Here is a 24,395-nt window from a genome sequence, read left to right on the forward strand (position 1 = left end):
ATGTTAGACCGAACATACGTTTTGACCACAGACACCCTAGTAAAGAACGTTCAGGTCTGTTTATCAATACACCGAAACACATTCCATAGTTTGCACGTGCACCACGCAGTTGCCCCCTACACGTGTGTGGGGTGTCATTCTCGATTTTGACCATTTCCAGGAAGGTCGACTAATCACTGTGGAACATTATTTCTGTCAATCTTTTTCATTCTGTTGATCATACAGTTGTTATTGTTTTGTTTTCAGTCATTTTTATTGTTTGAATTTGCGATTTACTGATAATAAAACGTCAACTCCAATCGTTCTTCAAGATCATAAAACCTACAGTAATACTGAACTACCGGTTGTAATGTTTGCCCAATTAATTCACTATTATAATATACCAATTCCCCACAGCTAATATACCTTACAATTTTGGCAATTGTAAATTCTTATTAGAGTTCCCCTACTTTTTTGAAGAGTATATATATATATATATATATACATATAGAGAGAGAGAGAGAGAGAGAGAGAGAGAGAGAGAGAGAGAGAGAGAGAGAGAGAGAGAGAGAGAGAGAGAGAGAGAGAGAGAGAGAGAGAGAGAGAGAGGGACAAAGACAGAGAGACACAGACAGACAGACAGACAGACAAACAGACAGACAAACAGACAGAGACGGGAACATATACAGAAAGAGACAAAGGTGATGATTAGTAACACATTATATTTTAAATGCAGAACAAGACAGTGAATAACACGGCTTTCGATACCCCAATCACTGACCACTTGCTGGTACGTACTATAAACTCTATATGTAGTGGCATACAAAATCTATGTTATACTCACAATACAAGAACGACTTCGGAAAAGATGCAGAGTTTACTCTCGCTATCAAATCTTGACAGTCTTTTGCAACATAAATATCCCACACCCAGTAAATCCATTTTGGTTTCAAGAACGCCGATCGTTTAGCACGACTTTCGATACCAGTCCAACGTTCAGCTGAACTGTTAATACTTTGAAAATGTTCTCTCCTAATACTGAGTATGGCATCATCACTGTTTTGACTGTTGTGCGTAAGAACGTACGTAGATACGTAAGAAAATAAACAAACTGCACATAACAGTTTGAGTATAAATAACGGAAAGAAAAGAGCTCTAGACATTTCGCCTAAGCCACACCACCACACATGGAATCAATGTGTTTTAATTTAGTTTTCAAGTCATTTCGCCTAAACCACACCACCACACATGGAATCAATGTGTTTTAATTTAGTTTTCAAGTCCTCCTCACATTAGAATGGGAAGTGGATTTCATGTAGATCTTTACGACGAAACCTTCATACCCGATGACACAAAAACTAAAATAGGTGTGCGTGAAAATCCAACATGTTTTAAAGGTCCTCTGTATTAATATTAAAAAGTCCATCTGTTATTCCTTTTTATCGATTACCATTTTGTATGTATGTATGTACGTGTATATATGTATGAGTTTAACAGGTCCCCTAGAGCGTTTACGGTGGCCTCCTAAACCTTGTAGAACTGGCGCTTTCAGGTGTTTTGTTCCTGTTCTTTCTTAAACCAGACACGTGCATACATTACTAACCTACTGAACAAATAATGAAAACCTGTTTAGCGTTTTATTTTACTTATTTATTCCATTGGTTCACAATGACTAAGTAATAGATCTTTTAAAGAAAGAAACCATGGCCTTTGTTGAACCAGTTATGGATCACTTTATTTACCTACCGACTTGCGGAGCTCACTCAGGGTTTGGAGTCGGTATTTGGATTAAAAATCCATGCCCGACTGGGACCTGGGACTAGCAGCAATCTTTTATTTGCGCCCGATTCTGTGCTTGTGAGCCTTCATTGCCTCCGCGTGGTTAATCGGCTCAATGGGTAGGTGGGATTTTTAAAGACCAAACCCTGAGTGAGTGCTCCGCAGGCTCGACCAGTGACCCGACCAGTGATCCATAACTGGTTCAACAAAGGCCATGGTTTGTGCTATCCTGCCTGTGGGAAGCGCAAATAAAAGATCCCTTGCTGGTAATCGGAAAGAGTAGCCCATATAGTGGCGACAGCGGGTTTCCTCTCAAAATATGTGTGGTCCTTAACCATATGTCTGACACCGTATAACCGTAAATAAAATGTGTTGAGTGCGTCGTTAAATAAAACATTTCTTTTTTTCATTCAACACGGACAGGATGATTTCTACGGGTAGTATTGAAAATGTAACTAATTTAATACGGGAACAAAACAAAAGTTTGGGATTGGGTTTTTTTGCTTAACGACACCACTAGAGCACATTGATTTATTAATCATCGGCTATTGGATGTCATACATTGGGTCATTTTGACACAGTCATAGAGAGGAAACCCGCTACGTTTTTCCATTAGCAGCAAGGGATCTTTTGTATGCACCATCCCACAGACAGGATAGCACATACCACGGCCTTTGATATACCAGTCGTAGTCCAAACAGGAACGATTCAACAGCATATCGTGCTGCTCTGCCTTCCCACTCCACGCACCTCCCCCCCCCCCCCCCCCCCCCCCCCCACACTTCGGTAGAAAAACGAGCCTGGAATGCAATGCGTGATTTTTATTTTTCAAGTTTCCCCAACACCTTGGGTGTTTCGCTATATAACATTTCTTATTATTCTCACGTGCAAACCTCCACCCCCACCCAACCCCCACGATGTCTCAATGAAATTCATATTGTGAATTATGAGTTAAACATAACGGTGCAATATATTAAAGGTGCAATTTCGCGCCTCTATCGCGCTGTAATATTACATTGATTAAATATTTAATTTACTGCTGCTAATTACAAACATCCAGAGGCCGGATCAGAACCTACGACTGGCCTCGCTGGCGCATTGGTTAAGCCATCGGACTACAGGATGGTAGGTACAGGGTTCGCAGCCCGGTACCGGCTGATAACCCAGAGCGAGTTATTAAGGGTCCAGTGGGTAGGTGTAAGGTCACTACACCCTCTTCTCTAGCCATTAAGCAACTACCAACAAACAGATAGTTGAGGTGTGTGCCCAGGACAGCGTGCTTGAACCTTAATTGGATATAAGCACGGAATAAAGTTAAAAGAAAGAAAGATTCTACGACGCCTGTTTTTCTTAACCACGGGTGTTTAAGCATTGTAAATGCATGGTGTTACGCGCGTGTAAGATAAGAAGTTTGTTTTGTTTAACGACACCACTAGAACACATTGATTGATTAATCATCGGCTAATGGATGTCAAACATTTGGTAATTTTAACATATAGTCTTAAGAGAGGAAACCCGCTACATTTTTCCATTAGCAGCAAGGTATCTTGTATATGCATCATATCACAGGCAGGCTAGCACATACCACGGCCTTTGATATACTAGTCGTGGTGCACTGGCTGGAACGAGAAATAGCTCAATGGGCCCACCGACGGGGATCGATCCCAAACCTACCGCGCATCAGGCGAACGCTATACCACTGGGCTACGGCCCGCCCCTGCGAATAAGATAACAACAAGGTTTGTAAATTCAGCCCTTAGAGTTTTAATACACGTTTGTGTATGTGTGAGTGTGTGTGTGTGTGTGTGTGTGTGTGTGTGTGTGTGGTGTGTGTGTGTGTGTGTGTGTGTGTGTTTAATTGCTATCAACGGTTATTATGAACTGCCTACGTACAGTATATACTAAGAAGAAAAAAAAGGGAACACTTGCAGACCAAATTATAGTCACCATTACCAGACCCGTAAGAACGATATCTGGAGTGGAAGAGGAAGAATGTCTAGTGGGGGGAGGGAGAGGACAAACCATATTTTTATCTATATTTATGTCTATTGAACGTCAAAAATTTGATAATTCCAACAAATTATCACATACCCGTTAAATGTTTTTCCATTAGTAGCAAGGCAGATCTCGACGTTAAAAAAAAAATATGGAGAGACATTATTTGCTCTCCTAACTTAGATTATAGGAAGCTGTCTATGATATTACCTTACTGATACCACAAACCCAATAGCCGATGTGTATTTTTGTGCTGGGGTGTCGTTAAACATTCATTCATTTACTGATACTACATAATAAATTAACAATATTAAGGGGAGCTAAAATGCTCTTCTTGAACTAATCCCAGGGGAGTGGAGGGGAGCGAGAGTTTGAGCTACCTTTAAACGGTGAGGTACGACAAGGGAACTTTTATATGCACTATCCCACAGACAGAATAACGCATATACCATAGGCCTTTGATATACCAGTCGTCTTGCACTTGATGGACTGAATCCACAGAGAGGATTCGATCCTGTGATCAAAACACCGGAGGCGAGCGTTCTACCGACTAAGCCAGCTCTGGTCCTCGACTATGTCAAAAAGATATCGAAGAGCGGCTTGCGAGGGTCAGAAATTAAAAATAACGTGAATATCTATTTTCAGTGATTAAATATACTGAAGGAAAGAAGAAATAAGGGGCCGTCCATAATTTTCAACATTTTCACGAGCGTACAAATCGTACACTTTTGACACCCCTCCACCCCCAAAAAAGTGTACATCCCCAAATGAAAAATGTTGATCGACATTTTTCATTTAAAAAAAAAAAAGTGTATGCTGGCCCCTTAACCCCCCCCCCCCCCCCCCCCCCCCCCGCGTACGGTTTGTACGCTCGTGAAAATGTTGAGAATTATGGACGGCCCCTAAGGGAACACACTAACGCTAAAGGTGACGCCACACGATACCAGTGCCTCGTACGAGAATAGCCGGTTGTCACAAGCAAGACAACATTACGATCTCATCGGTTGCTATGCAATCGGCTATTCTTGTACGAGGCGTACGTGTGTGTTCGCCTTTAGAAAATAATGACGGCAACCAAAAACCCCATTCATAGTGTTAACTGTGTTCATGTGTGTTGAAAAACACACGGATAAGGATATGGATATGACACGAATAGCTAAAGTTGCATATGTCCGCATAAGCATACGGATAATGTATACGGATACGTACATTAATATGTCGATTGCTCCATGCAGCGATTGGGATCGTATCCGCACGCCTGAAGTTGACAAAAATAGCTTCCCATGTTAGTTTCGTTTGGAATTAGCTTTTAGCTGTTGTTGTACATGTACTGTACTGTACTTATAATCGTACGTATGTGAACACTATGCCCAGTTGTCGAATGATATTACCGTGTGTATAACTGACATTCAATCCCATATTACATCTTTATTCTTAGTACAGACATCACTACACTAAACAAAAGAAAGACATGTTTTACTTAACGACGCACTCAACACATTTTATTTACGGTTATATGGCGTCAGAAATATGGTTAAGGACCACACAGATATTGAGAGAGGAAACCCGCTGTTGCCACTTCATAGGCTACTCTTTCTGATTAGCAGCAAGGGATCTTTTATATGCACCATCCCAGACAGGGTAGTACATACCACGGCCTTTGATACCAGTCGTGGTGCACTGGCTGGAACGAGAAATATCACTACACTAATAGACAACTACACTACAACACCAAGTGCTTCCTTATTTCTTTCACTCAGTATATAATAAACAGATAACTAAGTCCGCAGCTTTATTTTCGTATAATTATCTATTATTCTTACCCGTTTGTGAGAACACCATGCGTTATTTTTGAACACGCATACATGTGTTAACAATTTCAAGACATACGACTGGCTGCTCCTAGGTGATGACCAGGTCACCAATGACATACGTCCAATAAAAAAAACAGCACGATGGAAATAGATTACACTGTGACGTATAGTTAACATGGCAATCATGTGTCTGTGACGCGTAAGTCAGCTATAAGTGCAAAGGGTTGTAAATATCTTTCAGTCGATACAGATGTAAAATTTGCTTAAAACCTAGTTTTAAGAAATAAGATATGTAAGAAATAGAATAATACATTCGTGTCCGTGAGATACCATTTATCTCACAACTCGTTGTTTAAAAACGTATCAAACTCGCTTTTTCTCGTTAGATACATCTTAAAATAACTCGTTGTGAGATAAATCGTATTTAGCGGCCATCATGATATTCTCTATTTAAAATGCACTGTGTTATCAAACGCATCTTGGCATCTGAACGACAAAACTGTAATACATGGTCAGGGCCGTCTCTCTGCATAATGCAGTCGAATAGGCACAATAGTGGTTGATAACCCTCACACGGCCATTCTATTTCCTGGAGACAATAGAATAAATTTTATTGGTTCGATTCGGAATCCATCTAGTGCCTTGTCTATAGATTGGTCCAAATATATGACTATAGGAACAAGACAAAAAGTTACAATCCAAAATGATATTTCTCTTATAATAAATTCAGAACGTCTGCAACACACTGAATGCGAAAAACTTTTAGGAATTAAAGTTGATAATAATTTAAAATGGACAAATCAGGTTAAACATGTGTCCCTGATCTCTAAACGTCTGTATCTGTTATCAAAAATCATTAGGTATTTAAATTAGATGCAAGAAGACTTTTCTACAATGAATATTGTACATCATCGATTACTGCTGTGTAATTTTGGGAAACTGTAATCAGGATGGATTAGAACGTTTACTAAAACTGCAAAAGAGAGCTGCAAGGATGATATTAGATGTAGATCGATTATCCATCTGCCCCACTATTTTAAACAGTTAGGATGACAATGGAAACACGAATACTATCACAAATGTTTACAAATTTATAAACACAATGAAGGCAAACATCTTTCAAACTTATTCCTGGAGAAAACAATCCCTACAACCTTCGAAATGTAGAGGATAGAAATCTATTATTCCAAAACCTAAAAAACATGCTTTCAGTAAACCAGTACTTTGGTTGACGCTATCCGATCATCGCCAATACTGCTGTTTTTAAATATAGGATCATTTTGTCCATATGTTTATTGCCATATATGTATTTTCTATTTGTTCATAAATGTATGCATTGTAATTCTGTATTGTTTGTACCTGAGGGCCTCAGGGAAGATTAGCTTTTGCTAACTGTGTTACCCTCACTAAATAAAGAATTTATATTATTATTATTATAGAGGACAGCCACTCCCGAGATGATCTTCTTGCATCACCAAAAAAGGACAGCCACGCCCAGAATAGTTTCTAAATCAAAATAAACACCAGACAGAGTTCATTAGAATAAGTACAGCTCTGATGACATGCACTCATGAATCACTGTCATAGAAACAGTGATATCAGGTGTACGCGAAAGGTGAGCATATCCTGTCCCACTGGTGGCACCCGTCATAAGTACTGCCTACACAACTGTCAAGTCCGCCACGTCATCTATAACGATGAAAAATTAATAAATCTGCAAAATTTTCACCAAAGAGGAAGGAAGGAAGGAAATGTTTTATTTAACGACGCATTCAACACATTTTATTTACGGTTATATGGCGTCAGACATATGGTTAAGGACCACACAGATATTGAGAGAGGAAACCCGCTGTAGCCACTTCATGGGCTACTCTTTTCGATTAGCAGCAAGGGATCTTTTATATGTACCATAACACAGACAGGATAGTGCATACCACGGCCTTTGTTACACCAGTTGTGAAACACTGGCTGGAACGAGAAATAGCCCAATGGGTCCACCGACGGGGATTGATCCCAGAGAAGACCGCGCATCAAGCGAACGCTTTACCACTAGGCTACGTCCCGCCCCTCACCAAAGAAATGAAAAGTTTAAAAAATGGAATAGCATTTCCATCATTTTGGTCAGTGATGCGTCGTATTTAGTCACAATGTCTACCATAAAACGTTTTGAATGTCCCCAGGAGTCCCTGGACATCATAACATTGATGGAAAAACGTCTGTGCCAGAATGATATGGCGTTGTTAGAACAATGCATACAATAAGGTTGCACTTGTATCTTAGAAGTTGCCATATGTAGACACCAAAAGCTGGAGCAGAAGGTATATTGCTATAAATGAAGGGAAAATTGACTATTAGAAAATTAAAGTCTTACGTTTTGTCATACAGCTTAGTTTGGAGACCAGTGTCACTTAGTTTGGAGACCAGTGTCACTTAGTTTGGAGAACAGTGTCACTTAGTTTGGAGACCAGTGTCACTTAGTTTGGAGACCAGTATATCCCCCAAAGATACCCCCAAATTTGTTCTTTGCATAACAATATGTTATTTGTGATAAATTACTAACTGTGTGAGAAATGGACAAAAACCCACATTTTAACAGAGAAAAACAAAAACAAAAACTTGATATCGTGCATGTCTTTTTATCATATGAACATTCTTGAACAGTGTTTATTGTAACTGAGTGTGACTGGTAAGCCAATCGTAATAGGCTTCTATCTTCGTATAGAATCCCGTCTCCCCCTCCAAGGCGCACTCTCTTCCGGTGGACACGAGACCGAACAACCAGTATCTGTTGTCTACAACCGCCATTATTGGTCCGCCAGAGTCACCCTGAAAGTTATGAACAACCTTAAGGTAACGTCACACAATACGAGTGTTCCGACGTACGATCATAACCATGAAAATAGCCGACTGACAAGAAAGACAAACATTACGATTTCGTTATTTTCGTACGAGGCACTCATACCGTGTGGCCTCGCCTCTAGGTTTTAAAGTGGACTAATTCAAGCACTTTTCTTTAGTTGTGTATAATATTATGTGTACATAAAATAAAATCCAGATGAAATGTAATTTTGTTGTAGCCGGAATACTATGTCCCGGCTATTTGTTCAATTTAAACTTTAGGATTAGGGTTAGTTTAAGACTTAGAATAATTATTCTAAAGTACCTAATATATTGAAATTCAATCAAAATGTACCAGTCACCCTTATATTTGTAAAAATGATAGAATGAAAAACAATACATCTGTATAAGCGGGTGTTTGTATGAAACATATTTTATTGCATATATATATATATATATACAAAAGGATTGGGCACAAGTTATCCAACTAACGAGGTCCTCTCCTAATTACAAATATTATAACATTATAGGCGACTACTATTACTACACATATTTGAAACAAAGTAAATAAGTGGGTGTATTATAGCAAGCAGTAAATACCCCAGAAATTGTAAACAAGGGTCAGGGTTATTATGCGTTTTATAGCAATTTCACACATGCGATAGCAATAACAACTGGAATTTGGGTTATGCGTTTCCACTGTAGTTCAGTATATGCTAGGATATAACGTGTGCCTGGCATATTTTCTAGCGCGCTCGATAGGACGGGGTTATCATCTATGACTACCGTTAAGTATATGTGTTTAATGAAATACCAGTATATTTTTTTTAGAATACAACTGTTCGGTGTCTAACAATGGTAACTGGTGTAGAGAAAGAAGAAACCCGCAGTAGCGGCTTGAGCTACTCTTAGTTACAGACCAGCGAAAGGTAATTATTCCAACATAATTACATTTCATCCTTCCTTCTGTTGACGGGTTACGTCATAACAATCAAGTGATCCATTTCATTTTGCGTAACAGGTAAATGATGCCTAAAATTTAATGTATTACGCGAACGGAAAATGGGAGATGCGCCAAAACGAGAATTCTTATAATTTTCTGATGTCTGATATACCTCAACATCCGAAATACGACTTGATGAGAAACTGGGTGGACTGTAAAATAACCCAACACGTCCACTACTACATTACCGCAACAATATGACCGCTGTGTAGATAGCCAGTCCTCAATGACAGCCGTGTATATAGACAATTTTATGTTATGTGACAAAGATGGCTGCTTCCATTACAATTGTATTTATGGAATCCATCTTTGTACACAATATTTAGAACAATATGTGTTAGGTATTCGACTAGACCTGAGCGCAAAACGATCGTTGCAAAGTACAGCATCGGGAAAGTATAAAGACGGTTGTCGGCAGTGCAAATCAAAAGAGGAGAAGTGGTTGGAACGATCGGAAATTGTTAAAATCGTAAAATGGCCTTGCATGTTATTTTGTATTATTTTATTTTATTTGTTATTGTACATACTTGTATTAATATGTAGGCTCTCATAATTGCATAAGGAATAACTCATATCATGTACTTTCATCTTTGCTTTATTATTTTGTTTGTTTTGTTTAATGACACCACTAGTGCATATTGATCTATTAATCATCCGCTTTTGGAAGGAAGGAAGGAAATGTTTTATTTAACGATGCACTCAACACATTTTATTTACAATTATATGGCATCAGACATATGGTTAAGGACCACACAGATATTGAGAGAAGAAACCCGCTGTCGCCACGTCATGGGCTACTCTTTTCGATTAGCAGCAAGGAATCTTTTATATACACCATCCCACAGACAGGATAGTACATACCACGGTCATTGTTACACCAGTTGTGGAGCACTGGCTAGATCGAGAAATAGTCCAATGGGTCCACCGACAGGGATCGATCATAGACCGACTACGCATCAAGCGAACGTTTTACCACGGGACTACGTCCCGCCTCTCGTTCGCTAGTGGATGTTAAATATTTGATAATTTTGACATTTAGTTTTAGAGAAGAAACCAGCTAAATTTATTTTTAGTAGTAGCAAGGGATCTTTTATATGCACCATCCTACAGACACCATAGTACATACCACGGCCTTTGATATACCAGTCGTGGTGCACTGGCTGGGACGAGAAATAGCCAAATGGGCCCACCGACGAGGATCGATCTCAGACCGAACGCGCATCAAGCGAGCGCTTTACCACTGGGCTATGTTGTTTTATTAAGGTGAGACGTTAATGAATTATATATCTGTTTTACCGAGCATGCGTCTTTTCCTCCCAGCTGCCCGTTTGAAGCACACATGACGCCGTCGCTGACGATGCTGGTGGGTTCGTTGAACAACGTCCTGCAAGGTTCGCTGTCGTACATAGTCAAAGACACCTTCCGCAACTCGCTACTGGGCTTCCGTATGTTGGCTGGATAAATAGTCAAATGTAATATAATTATAAATACAGATTATTGTAAACTGATGGCGAGTGAGTTTTGTCTTGTAATTGGTTAATTACATTCTTTTTTCCGGGATCAAATGACAAGTTATCAATAAGGGATGGGCTAGAGGTGACTCGAGCTAGTCAGAAGTATGCTATTAAAGCTTTTAATGTATTATTATAGCCCATGCCATAAAGACAGAGTGGGGAAATACGGTATTTATGTAACAGTTTATTGTAGACCATATATATATATATATATATATATTGGTGGTGTTCTGTTTTCAGGCGCGGACGTAGTACAGTATTTATTTTGCCTTTCCGTGACGTGGAACTATGTTACATTAATATTACCCCCACCCCCATTACAAATTCATGTATCTGCCAAAAAAAAAAAAATGTTTGTTTGGGTTTTTGGGGGTGTTTTTTCGTTTCTTTGATTTTATTTTTAAACGCAAGAACACAACAAACAAAAGCAAATGCGTATGATAGCAAGTCAAATTCTGCGATATAAGTCTTGTAAGTTACACGAATACTAACTTTGTGTGACTCCCCAGCCTATGACGATTCCAGGAAGACTGTAGTTGAGTTTTCGTGTGCTGTTGGCTACGCATATCGGCCTAACGCAGTCTCCGTACACGGCTGGGGTGCTTAACGTTAACACACCAATGTCGTTCACTGAAAACAGACAGAAAAAAAGATATGAAGACATATATAGCATTGGAAACGGCAGGGAGCATTTTGTTCAATATCGCGTTGCGATTTGCTACGCAAGTTTCAGAGATTGCTAATGCAAATTTAGATATCGCTACACAAGCTTCAGAGATCGCTACGCACGTTTCAGAGATCGCTATGCAAGTTTCAGAAATCGCTATGCAAGTTTCAGAGATCGCTATGCAAGTTTCAAAGATCACTATGCAAGCTTCAGAGATCTCTATGCAAGTTTCAAAAATCGTTACGCAAGCTTCAGAGATCGTTACGCAAGTTTCAGAGATCTCTATGCAAGTTTTAGAGATCGCTACGCAAGTTTCAAAGATCGTTACCTAAGTTTCAGAGATCGCTACACAATTTTAAAACATTAAACAGTAGTTGCTCATCATATTCCAATTGATTAGAAATGATGCTAATCAAGATTGAAAACAAAATGTTCCTGATACGGGTCTGGGAGGGGAGGTACTAGCTACTCAACCCTATTTCTGAAGATAATACAATGTCCCACCTACCACCACACACACACACACACACACACACACACACAACCAGTTGAAAAGCGAAGTAATCAGATGGGTATGCGGGAATATATGCAGGGGCGGGGGGGGGGGGGGGGGTTATCGGTTACGTGGGCGCAATTTTATAAGATTTTATTCTTAGTGTAAGTGGTGATCAAAGAGACCCGAATTGTTTTTCAACCAGTTTATTACCCCAGAAACAAATATGGTAGTGTTAGGCTCTGGTATCACTACTTTACAGTCTTGTTATGGCAAGTGTTTCTGCACAATATGCATGACACATATAATATAACTATTGTATATTACCATAAGCATACGAGACAGGGGGCAAAACCTCAAATTCGGTCAAAAATCATAGAGATATTCGGGTAAAATATGCTAACCTGAGACCTTTTTACCATGTATTTCCATCATTGTACCCTCAAAATTAGTTGTAATCCATATATAAAAAAATACATAGTGATTCGTTTGCATCATTATATAGCTGTTTGATAGTAATGCTAATATGAATAAACGTTGTTATCCCGATTCGGGCATTTTCGTTTAATGCGGACTGGCTGCCCCCACCCACCCACCCCCGTATGCCTAAATATTTTTATAAAAGTAATAAATATGAATATAACATTTATGAAAGCATAAAAAAGCTCAGATATAGTGGTGTTATTGATGAACACTGGAAGTAAAGGAAAGGGAGTTAAAGTATGGAAGAAAGAAAAACCCCACGAAATGACGAAATCGAGAATGACTTTAGTGCATTTTGTGTTGTCAAATATACATCTAGAACAATATATTGGCATGGCTTGCTGTAGGAAAATCACGAAACAGGAAAAGTTTAAAATGCTCATATACTGGAAACGCGAACATTTTAATACATGTAGTTTTTCAGACTATAAAAGATATTGATAATTTTAATAAACCCACAAACCCGTGGGATTCAAACTGAATAATTCACAAATAAATTAAAGAAAAAGTAGATTAATATTAATGTTCAGTATAATATTATTGTCTATTTTCTCAGAGAAAAAGTATCGTTTTTAGAGCGAAGTGTATTTAAAACAACCCAGAAAGACTCACACATCCCACCCCTACCCAAAACAAAAACAGTATCCCCCCCAAAAAAAAAACCCCCCAAAAAATATATATATATATATATATATATATATATATAATATATATATATATATAATATATATATAAATAAATAAAAAAAAAAAAAAATAAATAAAAGCAAAACGCAAAAAAAAACGACCCAAAAAACAAAGAAACAATTAAACAAAAACCATGACATTTTCTCGAAACCCTCCGTCTCGAATGCCTTTGAGTATACGTTAATACTTACACAGTGGACCTCCTATACCAAACTTTTCGTGGAGCACTGTTTTTGCCGAGATTTCCTGAAGATACTGAGTGTTCTGTGTATCGTCGAAGTAATGTTTCCCCACCTGTACAGAGTATGATCCCATTTGTCTGGAAAATAGAAATACGATTTCAGGTAACACAGAGAATAATCGGTTACTGTCTTAAAGGTGCTATGTCAAAGTTGCAATATATAAGCGGCTCCCGCTCAAAAAGAAAAGAAAAGAAAAAGAAATCTTCATTAAAACATAGTTTATTGCTTCAGCTATATTCTTATTAATTTTTTTTATAATAATGCCATTTACTAGTAGAAAAAAAAGTATTTTAGGCAGAATCTTGACAGTGTGTCACATGCAGTAACAAATGTCGTCACTGTTTTATGCGTACACATTCAACACACTAAGGTGTTTCCCCTAATTCTTTGCAGACGACCGACAAGGAAACAAAGATGGTGACCATGCTATATTTATCTACAAATTATTGCGCAAACCCCTCTTGTCGACCAGTACAATATTTTTATTATTGAATTAATTATTGAAATAATATACTGTGGGATCGATTTATTTCTAGTTATTTACTACAAATAAATGTGAAAATAACAAAATAGTGTAGTTTCAACTTTGACATAGGACCTTTAAGATATCGACTTTATCCTGTGTAGTTTAGAATAGCAAATGTCTCGAGGCTTTGCCGATGAATATTTTATTAATTTATGTAATAATATTATGATCTATTTTTCCCCATGATATAGTTAATTAGGTAAACTATTAAAATTTACCTAAACTGTTCACTTCAGCATTGATAATTTTAATAGACACAAAAACTAATGAGATTCAAATTTAATAATTTAAAATAAAATTAAGGAAAACTGAATTAAAATTCGCGTGTGTAATTTACAAAGCCAGGACCTTAATGACTACAGGCTGTGCCTTTAATCACTGTGTAGAATGTGCCCCCTCTGAATTCCTTACTGTAAACAGTGCGCTGCAGTGACCACGTGTGTTTCGTCGACCAGCACGCCCCCGCAGATGAGGATGTTGTCACGTATAACAGCCGCTACCCATGGAAACTCACACGCCGTGGCCGTCTCACCGCCGATAATTCTAGCCGTGGGTAGGATTCCTAGAACTGATTCACCACAGCTAACTGAATTTAAAAATATAATATAATATAATATATATAATATAATATAATAAACAAATTCATCATTCATTCATTAATAAAATCTCAAAATACAATATAAATATAAATATAATATAATATAATATAATATAATATAAACAAAATCTCATAATAGTGTGTGTCCCCCCCCCCCCCCCCCCCCCCCTATTTAAATCATGTTAAATACGATAAATATCTGCATACATACACGTGCGCACACGCGCATACATTAATATTACTTCAGCCCATATCCGATATTTATTATGTACGGATCCGAACCCATGGTTTCTCGGACGTTAACAACAAAATATTTTTTATTTCGTGATAAGCAATAATTCACAAATGTTTCCAATAAGTCTTTGTTTGGATGTGGACAGAATTTTCGGGTTCCCTACTGTTAGAATAATTAATCATGGAAATATTAACATTCCTATTGCGTGGCCTGTCTATGCACACACACACACACACACACACACACACACACACACACACACACCAACTTGTACACAGGGCTATGTTTGCGAGATCTCCCGTGAGTTCACGGTTAGCGTCCACGGGTTGCTCCGCGACACGGACATGCGCAGTGGAGTGTGAAAGAGGTCTATTATTATTATTATTATTATTCACAAAAAGCCACTTATTTTGATGGTATCAATTTTAATTGCAGATTCATTGTAGATCTCTAATTGGTTTGGGCAGAATGCAAAATGCTGTTAGTTTTATAACTTCTTTTTTTTTTGGTTCAAAGACATATTTTATTGCATAAACAACAAAAGGATTGAGCACAAGTTTGCGAACTTACTAGGCCCTATCCTAACTTTTGTAATGATAAACTGAAAGATCTAATAGTATTTAGTTCTTATTTATTTTAAAAAAGTCTTTTCTGTAGATTATTAAAACCACATTTTCGTTCTGCAACCTGCACTCAAATGTTCAAAGCATGGTTTAGTCTAATATTTTTATCTTAATTATTATTATTTGACAAATACAAAATAACCTTTAGATTTGATTGTTTTCAGTTATTATTATTTGACAAATACAAAATAACCTTTAGATTTGATTGTTTTCAATTATTATTATTTGACAAATACAAAATAACCTTTAGATTTGATTGTTTTCAATTATTATTATTTGACAAATACAAAATAACCTTTAGATTTGATTGTTTTCAATTATTATTATTTGACAAATACAAAATAACTTTTAGATTTGATTGTTTTCAATTATTATTATTTGAATTGATTCAGTCCTTAGGGCGGGATGTAGCACAGTGGTAAAGCGTTCGCTTGATGCGCGGTCGGCCTGGGATCGATCCCCGTCGGTGGGCCCATTGGGCTATTTCTCGCATGGTGCATATAAAAGATCCGGTCTTGCTAAAATCGAGGCCTAGGCTTTAACCATTACACGCATGGCGATTACAAATCTGTCACAGTATATTTAATATCGTGTTTCTACACAAGACTGATGTATAAAAAAAAAAAAATGTTTAGATAAAGGTTGTTTTTCTTGTTTAAAGGCATATTGTCACAGACCACTGACCTATTTAATGGTCTAACAAAGTATTACCTGAACAAAAATAATTTGATTTGTCCCTAAATGTACTTTATTCAACCATCTTCATAACCACCATACTCCATTTATTAATGACATTTTGAAAAAATAATTGAATTATGGCAATGGTCCATAATTCAAAAACTAAAATTGCCGAGAGGGATGACATGGATTTCACTCCATCATGGTTCAGTAAAGGTGATGTGATAGCTAGATTTGGTTTCTAACAATTAATGTATTTTTTATTTATTATCCATTTTTAGAGAAATAAGGCCCTTAAATCCGTGACAGTATGCCTTTAACAACACCATTTGAGCACACCGATTTAATAAAATAATCGGCTATTGAATGTCAAACATTTGGTAATTCTGACATATAGTCTTAGACAGGAAACCTCATTAGTAGCACGGGATCTTTTTATGTACTTTCCCACAAACAGGACAGCACATAACACGGTTTTGATATATAACGGTCGTGGTGCACTGGTTGGGACGGGGAAAAAGGTTATGATAGAGTCCTGAGGGTATGCATGACTCACTGACAGGTGTGTTGTCTATACACAATATTCGATACATGGTTCTAGCTCGAGTGACCTCTAGCCCTCCCCTTTGTTTATATGTTGTAGGGCAGAGCTAGAGGTCACTCGAGCTAGCATGGTTCCTACTCTGTGTACAGAACGATTTTTACTGTTATAGACGCCAGTACTGGCGCCAAAAACATTTTTACAGATTCCATAAACAAGAAGAGGACTTATTGCGCAGCCGAATGTTCATTCGATAATAGTTCAAGCAAAAAAAAAAAATCTAAGTATTTTATAAAATATTTCTCATATTATTTAGAGGGAAAAAATCTGCTTTAAATAGTGTAACTTACTCGAACAGTCGTGGGTATTGCAGGCTACAATGGTGACATTTTGAAAATCTCCAACGCAATTCAAACCACCAGACTTTGGCGCTGGATCCGTGCAAGTGCGAGTCCGAGTCACAGTTTGAGTCCCTCCTCCACACGTGACGCTGCATGATGACATCACAGGACTTCCCCACGCTGACCAGGCGCCGTCAACTAAAATATACAAAACGTACACTTGTAAACTTTAATACTAATAAAAACGTATCAAATCAAAAGTACTTTATTCATATGGCTACATGTCCAAAAAGATAACATTACTGAAAATGGAATTGTATAAAAAGGTATGGGGACTGTAACTGATATTTTACAGCCATTACTATATGGATATTTGGCACCTTGGGTAAAAATGTTAGACCCCCAGGTCAACTATTGTTAAAATAGTAACAGATTCAAAATTGTAAATAAAAGGATGCCACGTTCATTTTTGTTTATTGCGTCGCAGTTTTTTTTTTTTTTTTTTTTTTTTTTTGGTCATGCGTTAGCTTTACTCCTTGTAAGGCGCGGATCCAGGGGAGTGTTCCTGGATGTGTATTTCAATGGTATTTCGACATTTCCTATACGAAAATTGCCGGAAACGTTACCATAAAGCCTACCGCAGACGAGAACTATTAGCTGATAGCTCTTAGCAATTTCAGCGCAGACGAGAACTATTAGCTGATAGCTCTTAGCAATTTCAGCGCAGACGAGAACTATTAGCTGATAGCTCTTAGCAATTTCAGCGCATACGATGAACTAAGTGCTGAACTAGGTTTTGTGGGGGTTTTGTGGTGTTTTGTGGGGGGTTTTTTTATTGTGTGTGGGGTTGTTGTTTTTTTGTGTGTTTTTTGTGTGTGTGTGTGGGTTTTTTTTGGGGGGGTGATTCTTTTTTTTCTTTTTTTTTTTTTTTTTTTTTTGCTTAAGATTGTCACGATGACGTCACACTGACGTAATGTTCGTGATTCCATTGGTCAGTTGGTGAATTCATCTCAGCTGATAACTCACGTAGCCCACACGCGGTGAGATTTTTGACAGACGTTGCCAAAACTATCAAACGCGATAGATATTTTCCTCATGACCACGAGAGACGAAAAACTCAGAAAACTGACCACACACGTGAGCCATCAGCTCAGCAAAAAGTCTCAAGTAACTTTTTGTTCCGCTGATAGCTCTCGTGTACGGGGGCAACATTTCTATGACGTGACGTCAACACTGCTTTTACGTTTTAATTAATATGCTTACTGATGTCAAAGCGATACTACGAACATTCCAAAGAATATACTCTATCTTCGCGAAATGTGCGAACAGAATCGCCTTTTGACATTTATAATCATATGTATCTTAAATGTGTAGGCCTATAAATATAAAATGTCTGATTTAACACTACCTAATGACGACACCTGTCCACTTTTCTGTCCTTTTGTACTATTTTCTACAAGTGTTGAGTGGATTTGTCAACAGAGGTAAGTGTTTAATTGTTTGCTTGCTTGTTTGTTTGTTTACTTGTTTGTTTGCTCATTTCAACTTATTTTCGTGTTTATATCCTATTAAGGTTCAAGCACGCTGTCCTGGGCACACACTTCAGCTATCTGGACTCTGCTAAGGACAGTGGGTTATTTGTTAGTTGGTTAGTGGTTAGTGAGAGAAAAGAGGGCGTAGTGGCCTTACACCTACCCATTGAGCCCTTAAGAACTCGCTCTGCGTTGGAGCCGGTACCGGGTTGCGAACCCTGTACCTACCAGCCTGTAGTCCGATGGCTTAACCAATGCGCCACCGAGGCCGGTCAAATTGCGCCCGTCCTAACATCTGACACCCATCTTTTAGATAACGTCTGATTTTAACAGAAACTGCTCAGTAGCGCCTAGGAGCCAATTTCAGAAAATATCGTAATTTTACGTCTGCGACTAGCAGTTAAACCGGTCACACGTTTACAGGTGTTTGGAATCTATTTCACGCAAAAAAATGATATCTTTACGGAAGATGGAGCATTTTATTGATAAAAGAAAATGAAATATGTGTATTTTAAACTATATTTGGTTTATTGTTAATAGTAACAAGAACTGTGGTTTAGTCGTAGATTTACGTTTACGTGCAAAACTAGGCTTACGATGTTTTGTCAAATTGGGCCCAGGCCACGTGCCATACTTGTCATACCCTAAGTACGCCACTCGCTACCAATGACGTCGGAGGTGGGGGTGCGTAGGGATTGGTGGAGCTAAGATGTTACAGTAGGTGACCACTCCAAATGGTTAGTTTGATATTTCTGTGAAAGATTAGCCTACCTTATAGATAATACATGTTAACTGACTTCTAAATACTGTAGGTGTCCTTTTTAAGCGTTGCACCCCCTCCCTATAAAAATCCTAAAATCCGCCCCTGCCTGTTATGACAATATAGTTTTTTAAATTGCATTATTACTACCAGCACTCATTCCCTATTTCCCTGCAATACAGCCTCGTTATGACCCCTTTTCCATTCCACGCTGGATCCGCCTCTGTAAATGCTTATCTTCGTGATCATTGTAAAAAAAATCTGGATTATCAAACATTCTGACAGTTTAGAAGGATGTACATGTAAGTTACTCAAATGTAATTTCAAAAAATATTATAAAACAATTTCGATATACTGCCGCCCCGACCAGTTTTTCCAGGTGAACATCACCACAGGCCGGTGAGAGTTTATTCGGGCCGGTAGAATTTGTAACTGGCAGGAATTTGAGTCAATTTCGATCCCTGCCGAGTATCTTTAAAACGTTGGTGCGTGCTAAACTGTCACATCAAAGATACTGACTTGAGATTCTGCAGTCTTTAGAACAATCAAGAACACACTGACTGCAAGTCTACAGAAACGAATATTCTAAAGGTGACCCCACACGATACGAATGTCTCGTACAATAATAGCCGATTGCAAACAACCGATGAGATCGTAATGTTTGTTTTGTTACAATCGGTTATTATTGTATTATCTCATCGGTAGGGGTAGAAATTGGCTGAAATTCCTGCAAGTTACAAATCCTAACTAGATGCATTTAGTGATGTTACAATGATCTATTAAAATCTGGCTGTGTACAGAACTGTGATGCAGTTTGAGTTGAAGATCCCAGACTAACTTACCTGGACAATCTGGCAGTGTACAGAACTGTGATGCAGTTTGAGTTGAAGATCCCAGACTAACGTGCCTGGACAATCTGGTTGTGTACAGAACTGTGAAGCAGTTTGAGTTGAAGATCCCGGACTAACTTACCTGGTAAATCTGGCTGTGTACAGAACTGTGATGCAGTTTGAGTTTAAAATCCCAGACTAACTTACCTGGACAATCTGGCTGTGTACAGAACTGTGATGCAGTTTGAGTTGGAAGATCCAGGACTAACTTACCTCGTAAATCTGACTGTGTACAGAACTGTGATGCAGTTTGTGTTGAAGATCCAGGACCAACTTACCTGGACAATCTGGCTGTGTACAGAACTGTGATGCAGTTTGAGTAGAAGATCCCAGACTAACTTATCTGTATAATCTGACTGTGTAGAGAACTGTGATGCAGTCTGAGTAGAAGTTCCCAGACTAACTTATCTGTATAATCTGGCTGTGTACAGAACTGTGATGCAGTTTGAGTAGAAGATCCCAGACAAACTTATCTGTATAATCTGGCTGTGTACAGAACTGTGATGCAGTTTGAGTAGAAGATCCCAGACTAACTTATCTGTATAATCTGGCTGTGTACAGAACTGTGATGCAGTCTGAGTTGAAGACCCCGGACTAACTTACCTGGACAATCTGGCTGTGTACAGAGCTGTGATGCAGTTTGAGTTGAAGATCCCGGACTAACTTACCTGAACAGCTCTGGCTGTGTACAGAACTGTGATGCAGTTTGAGTAGAAGATCCCAGACTAACTTATCTGTATAATCTGGCTGTGTACAGAACTGTGATGCAGTCTGAGTTGAAGACCCCGGACTAACTTACCTGGACAATCTGGCTGTGTACAGAACTGTGATGCAGTTTCAGTAGAAGATCCCAGACTAACTTATCTGTATAATCTGACTGTGTACAGAACTGTGATGCAGTTTGAGTAGAAGATCCCAGACTAACTTATCTGTATAATCTGGCTGTGTACAGAACTGTGATGCAGTTTGAGTAGAAGATCCCAGACTAACTTATCTGTATAATCTGGCTGTGTACAGAACTGTGATGCAGTCTGAGTAGAAGATCCCGGACTAACTTACCTGGACAATCTGGCTGTGTACAAAACTGTGATGCAGTTTGGGTTGAAGATCCTAGACTAACTTACCTGTATAATCTGACTGTGTAGAGAACTGTGATGCAGTCTGAGTAGAAGTTCCCAGACTAACTTATCTGTATAATCTGGCTGTGTACAGAACTGTGATGCAGTTTGAGTAGAAGATCCCAGACTAACTTATCTGTATAATCTGGCTGTGTACAGAACTGTGATGCAGTCTGAGTTGAAGATCCCGGACTAACTTTACCTGGACAATCTGGCTGTGTGTGTACAGTTTGAATAGAAGATCCCAGACTAAACTGTATAATCTGCTGTGCAGTTTGGGTTGAAGATCCTAGACTAACTTACCTGTATAATCTGGCTGTGTAGAGAACTGTGATGCAGTCTGAGTAGAAGTATCCCAGACTAACTTAGTTTGAGTAGAAGATCTGTATAATCTGGCTGTGTACAGAACTGTGATGCAGTTTTAGTAGAAGATCCCAGACTAACTTATCTGTATAATCTGGCTGTGTACAGAACTGTGATGCAGTCTGAGTTGAAGGACTAACTTACCTGGACAATCTGGCTGTGTACAGAGCTGTGATGCAGTTTGAGTTGAAGATCCCGGACTAACTTACCTGAACAGCTCTGGCTGTGTACAGAACTGTGATGCAGTTTGAGTAGAAGATCCCAGACTAACTTATCTGTATAATCTGGCTGTGTACAGAACTGTGATGCAGTCTGAGTTGAAGACCCCGGACTAACTTACCTGGACAATCTGGCTGTGTACAGAACTGTGATGCAGTTTGAGTAGAAGATCCCAGACTAACTTATCTGTATAATCTGGCTGTGTACAGAACTGTGATGCAGTTTGAGTAGAAGATCCCAGACTAACTTATCTGTATAATCTGGCTGTGTACAGAACTGTGATGCAGTCTGAGTAGAAGATCCCGGACTAACTTACCTGGACAATCTGGCTGTGTACAAAACTGTGATGCAGTTTGGGTTGAAGATCCTAGACTAACTTACCCGGACAATCTGGCTGTGTACAGAGCTGTGATGCAGTTTGAGTTGAAGATCCCGCACTAACTTACCTGAACAGCTCTGAGTGTTACAGAACTGTGATGCAGCTTGTAATGACGATCCCTGACAGTTGTTTCCCCCGTTGCTGGGTGGAGGGTTGTTACACTGTCGTGTCCGTGTGTATGTTATAGTTCCCGTTCCACACGTCACAGGACAGGCTGGGAGTGGAACAGGGTCCTGCCACGCTGACCATCCACCGTGAACTGAAACATAATAAGGTGATACATTTATTTTTTTTTCTTTTTTTTTTTTATAGATTTGCGATGGACGGTTGTGTCTTTTGATACGTGAACACTATGGCCGTAACTAGGGATCCGTTGCCTTCATTGCCAGTAGGGGACGGGACATAGCTCAGTGGTACAGCGCTCGTTTGATGCGCGGTCGGTCTAGGATCGATCCCCATTGGTGGGCCCATTGGGCTATTTCTTGTTCCAGCCAGTGCACCACGACTGGTACATCAAAGGCCGTGGTATGTGTTATCCTGTCTGTGGGATGGTGTATATAAAAGATCCATTGCTGCTAATCAAAAAGAGTAGCCCATGAAGTGGTGACAGCGGGTTTCCTCTCTCAATATCTGTATGGTCCTTAACCATATGTCCGACGCCATATAATTGTAAATAAAATGTGTTGAGTACGTCGTTAAATAAAACATTGCTTTTTGTTTTCTCTATATAGATTTTTAAAAGCTGGTTAATGCCCCTACCCCCCTACACTAGCGAATGTGCCCCACCCACTAGTGTTTGTAACACACACACACACACACACACACACACACACATACACACACAAACACACACACGACACACACACAGATACACACACATACATATACACACACACACGACACGCATGCACGCACACACACACACACACACACACACACACACACACACACACACACACTACATATATCGTTATAACGGGCCTGAGTTTAGAATTTCATTTTCGTCCAACTGGAGAAGATCATATAGGATGTATACCACCAAATCAAATCCCATAGACGACAATGGTAACATATTTGGCAAAATCTCCTACATGCAGCGTATCAGTCGACATATACACCATTGATATAAATACTACCACCCCTCACCCTTAAAATGAATCAGAAAAAATAGGGGTTATGCTGATCATTTCAGAGATGACGGGTAACGTCAATAACTACCCAAGTTCTGCACACAAATGGCCATGCTATTTTTAGTGGGACCCCGAAAATGACACCAGTTAAAATTAAGTTACATTTTTATCACAACAAACACTCTAACGTTTATCACAACAAACACTCTAACGTTTATCACAACAAACACTCTAACGTTTATCACCAATCGCAGGACTGGTAGCCTCAACTGTGGGATGAAAAGTTGGGTGCACCTCGAACTTTGACCCACTCAAATATTATTTGGTGTACGGTTACCTATACTTCATTTCATTTCAACTTATTTTTTCGTGTTTGTATCCAATTAAGTTTCGAGAACGCTGTACTGGGCACACACATTATCACTCTCCAGCTTTCGCTTTCCAGCGACCAAACGGTCGCAAAGTACTGCAGGAAATTGTGCGGGGGAGGGGAGGGGACCATCTTAACTGTGGCAAGCGATGTTTATAGAGGTGAGGGGTGGTAGTATTTTTATCCATGGTGTATATGTCCACTAATACGCTGTATGTATCCCTGGAAAATACTTTGAAAAAAAGAGAAGAAAAGTCGCTTGGAGCAGAAGTTTCAACCCGACCCCCCCCCCACCCCATCTGCATACGCGCTTGTACTGAGGGTAAAATACACAACATTTCCTAAATCTGACGCCACAAACATTTTAGAGGTGACTCGATAAGTAATATGGTTCCATTCCTTTAACTCACCTGGACAGCTCTGAGTGTTACAGAACTGTGATGCAGCTTGTAATGACGATCCCAGACAGTTGTTTCCCCCGTTGCTGGGTGGAGGGTTGTTACACTGTCGTGTCCGTGTGTATGTTATAGTTCCCGTTCCACACGTCACAGGACAGGTTGGGAGTGGAACAGGGTCCTGCCACGCTGACCAAAACACCG

General features: G+C 39.0%; 2 protein-coding genes across 2 annotated transcripts in view; both read right to left on the reverse strand.

Moving 5' to 3' along the window:
* LOC121389432 (hemicentin-1-like) overlaps window positions 1-1,263 on the reverse strand; it is a 49,190-nt gene extending 47,927 nt beyond the window's left edge. Inside the window, exon 1 of the mRNA XM_041521060.1 lies at window positions 824-1,263. Within this exon, the coding sequence (XP_041376994.1) occupies window positions 824-1,142 (319 nt within the window). The 5' untranslated portion in view covers window positions 1,143-1,263. The remainder of the gene's footprint in view (window positions 1-823) is intronic.
* A 6,924-nt stretch (window positions 1,264-8,187) lies between these two features.
* Window positions 8,188-24,395, reverse strand: part of LOC121389131 (coadhesin-like) — a 24,518-nt gene continuing 8,310 nt past the window's right edge. Inside the window, exons 6-13 of the mRNA XM_041520742.1 lie at window positions 24,207-24,389; window positions 22,364-22,555; window positions 17,045-17,233; window positions 14,431-14,605; window positions 13,443-13,570; window positions 11,415-11,552; window positions 10,705-10,862; window positions 8,188-8,393 (exon numbers count right to left, since the gene is read on the reverse strand). Of these exons, the coding sequence (XP_041376676.1) occupies window positions 8,232-8,393; window positions 10,705-10,862; window positions 11,415-11,552; window positions 13,443-13,570; window positions 14,431-14,605; window positions 17,045-17,233; window positions 22,364-22,555; window positions 24,207-24,389 (1,325 nt within the window). The 3' untranslated portion in view covers window positions 8,188-8,231. The remainder of the gene's footprint in view (window positions 8,394-10,704; window positions 10,863-11,414; window positions 11,553-13,442; window positions 13,571-14,430; window positions 14,606-17,044; window positions 17,234-22,363; window positions 22,556-24,206; window positions 24,390-24,395) is intronic.

This window comes from Gigantopelta aegis, chromosome 14, assembly GCF_016097555.1.
Source record: "Gigantopelta aegis isolate Gae_Host chromosome 14, Gae_host_genome, whole genome shotgun sequence".
Classification (NCBI taxonomy): Eukaryota; Metazoa; Mollusca; class Gastropoda; order Neomphalida; family Peltospiridae; genus Gigantopelta; species Gigantopelta aegis.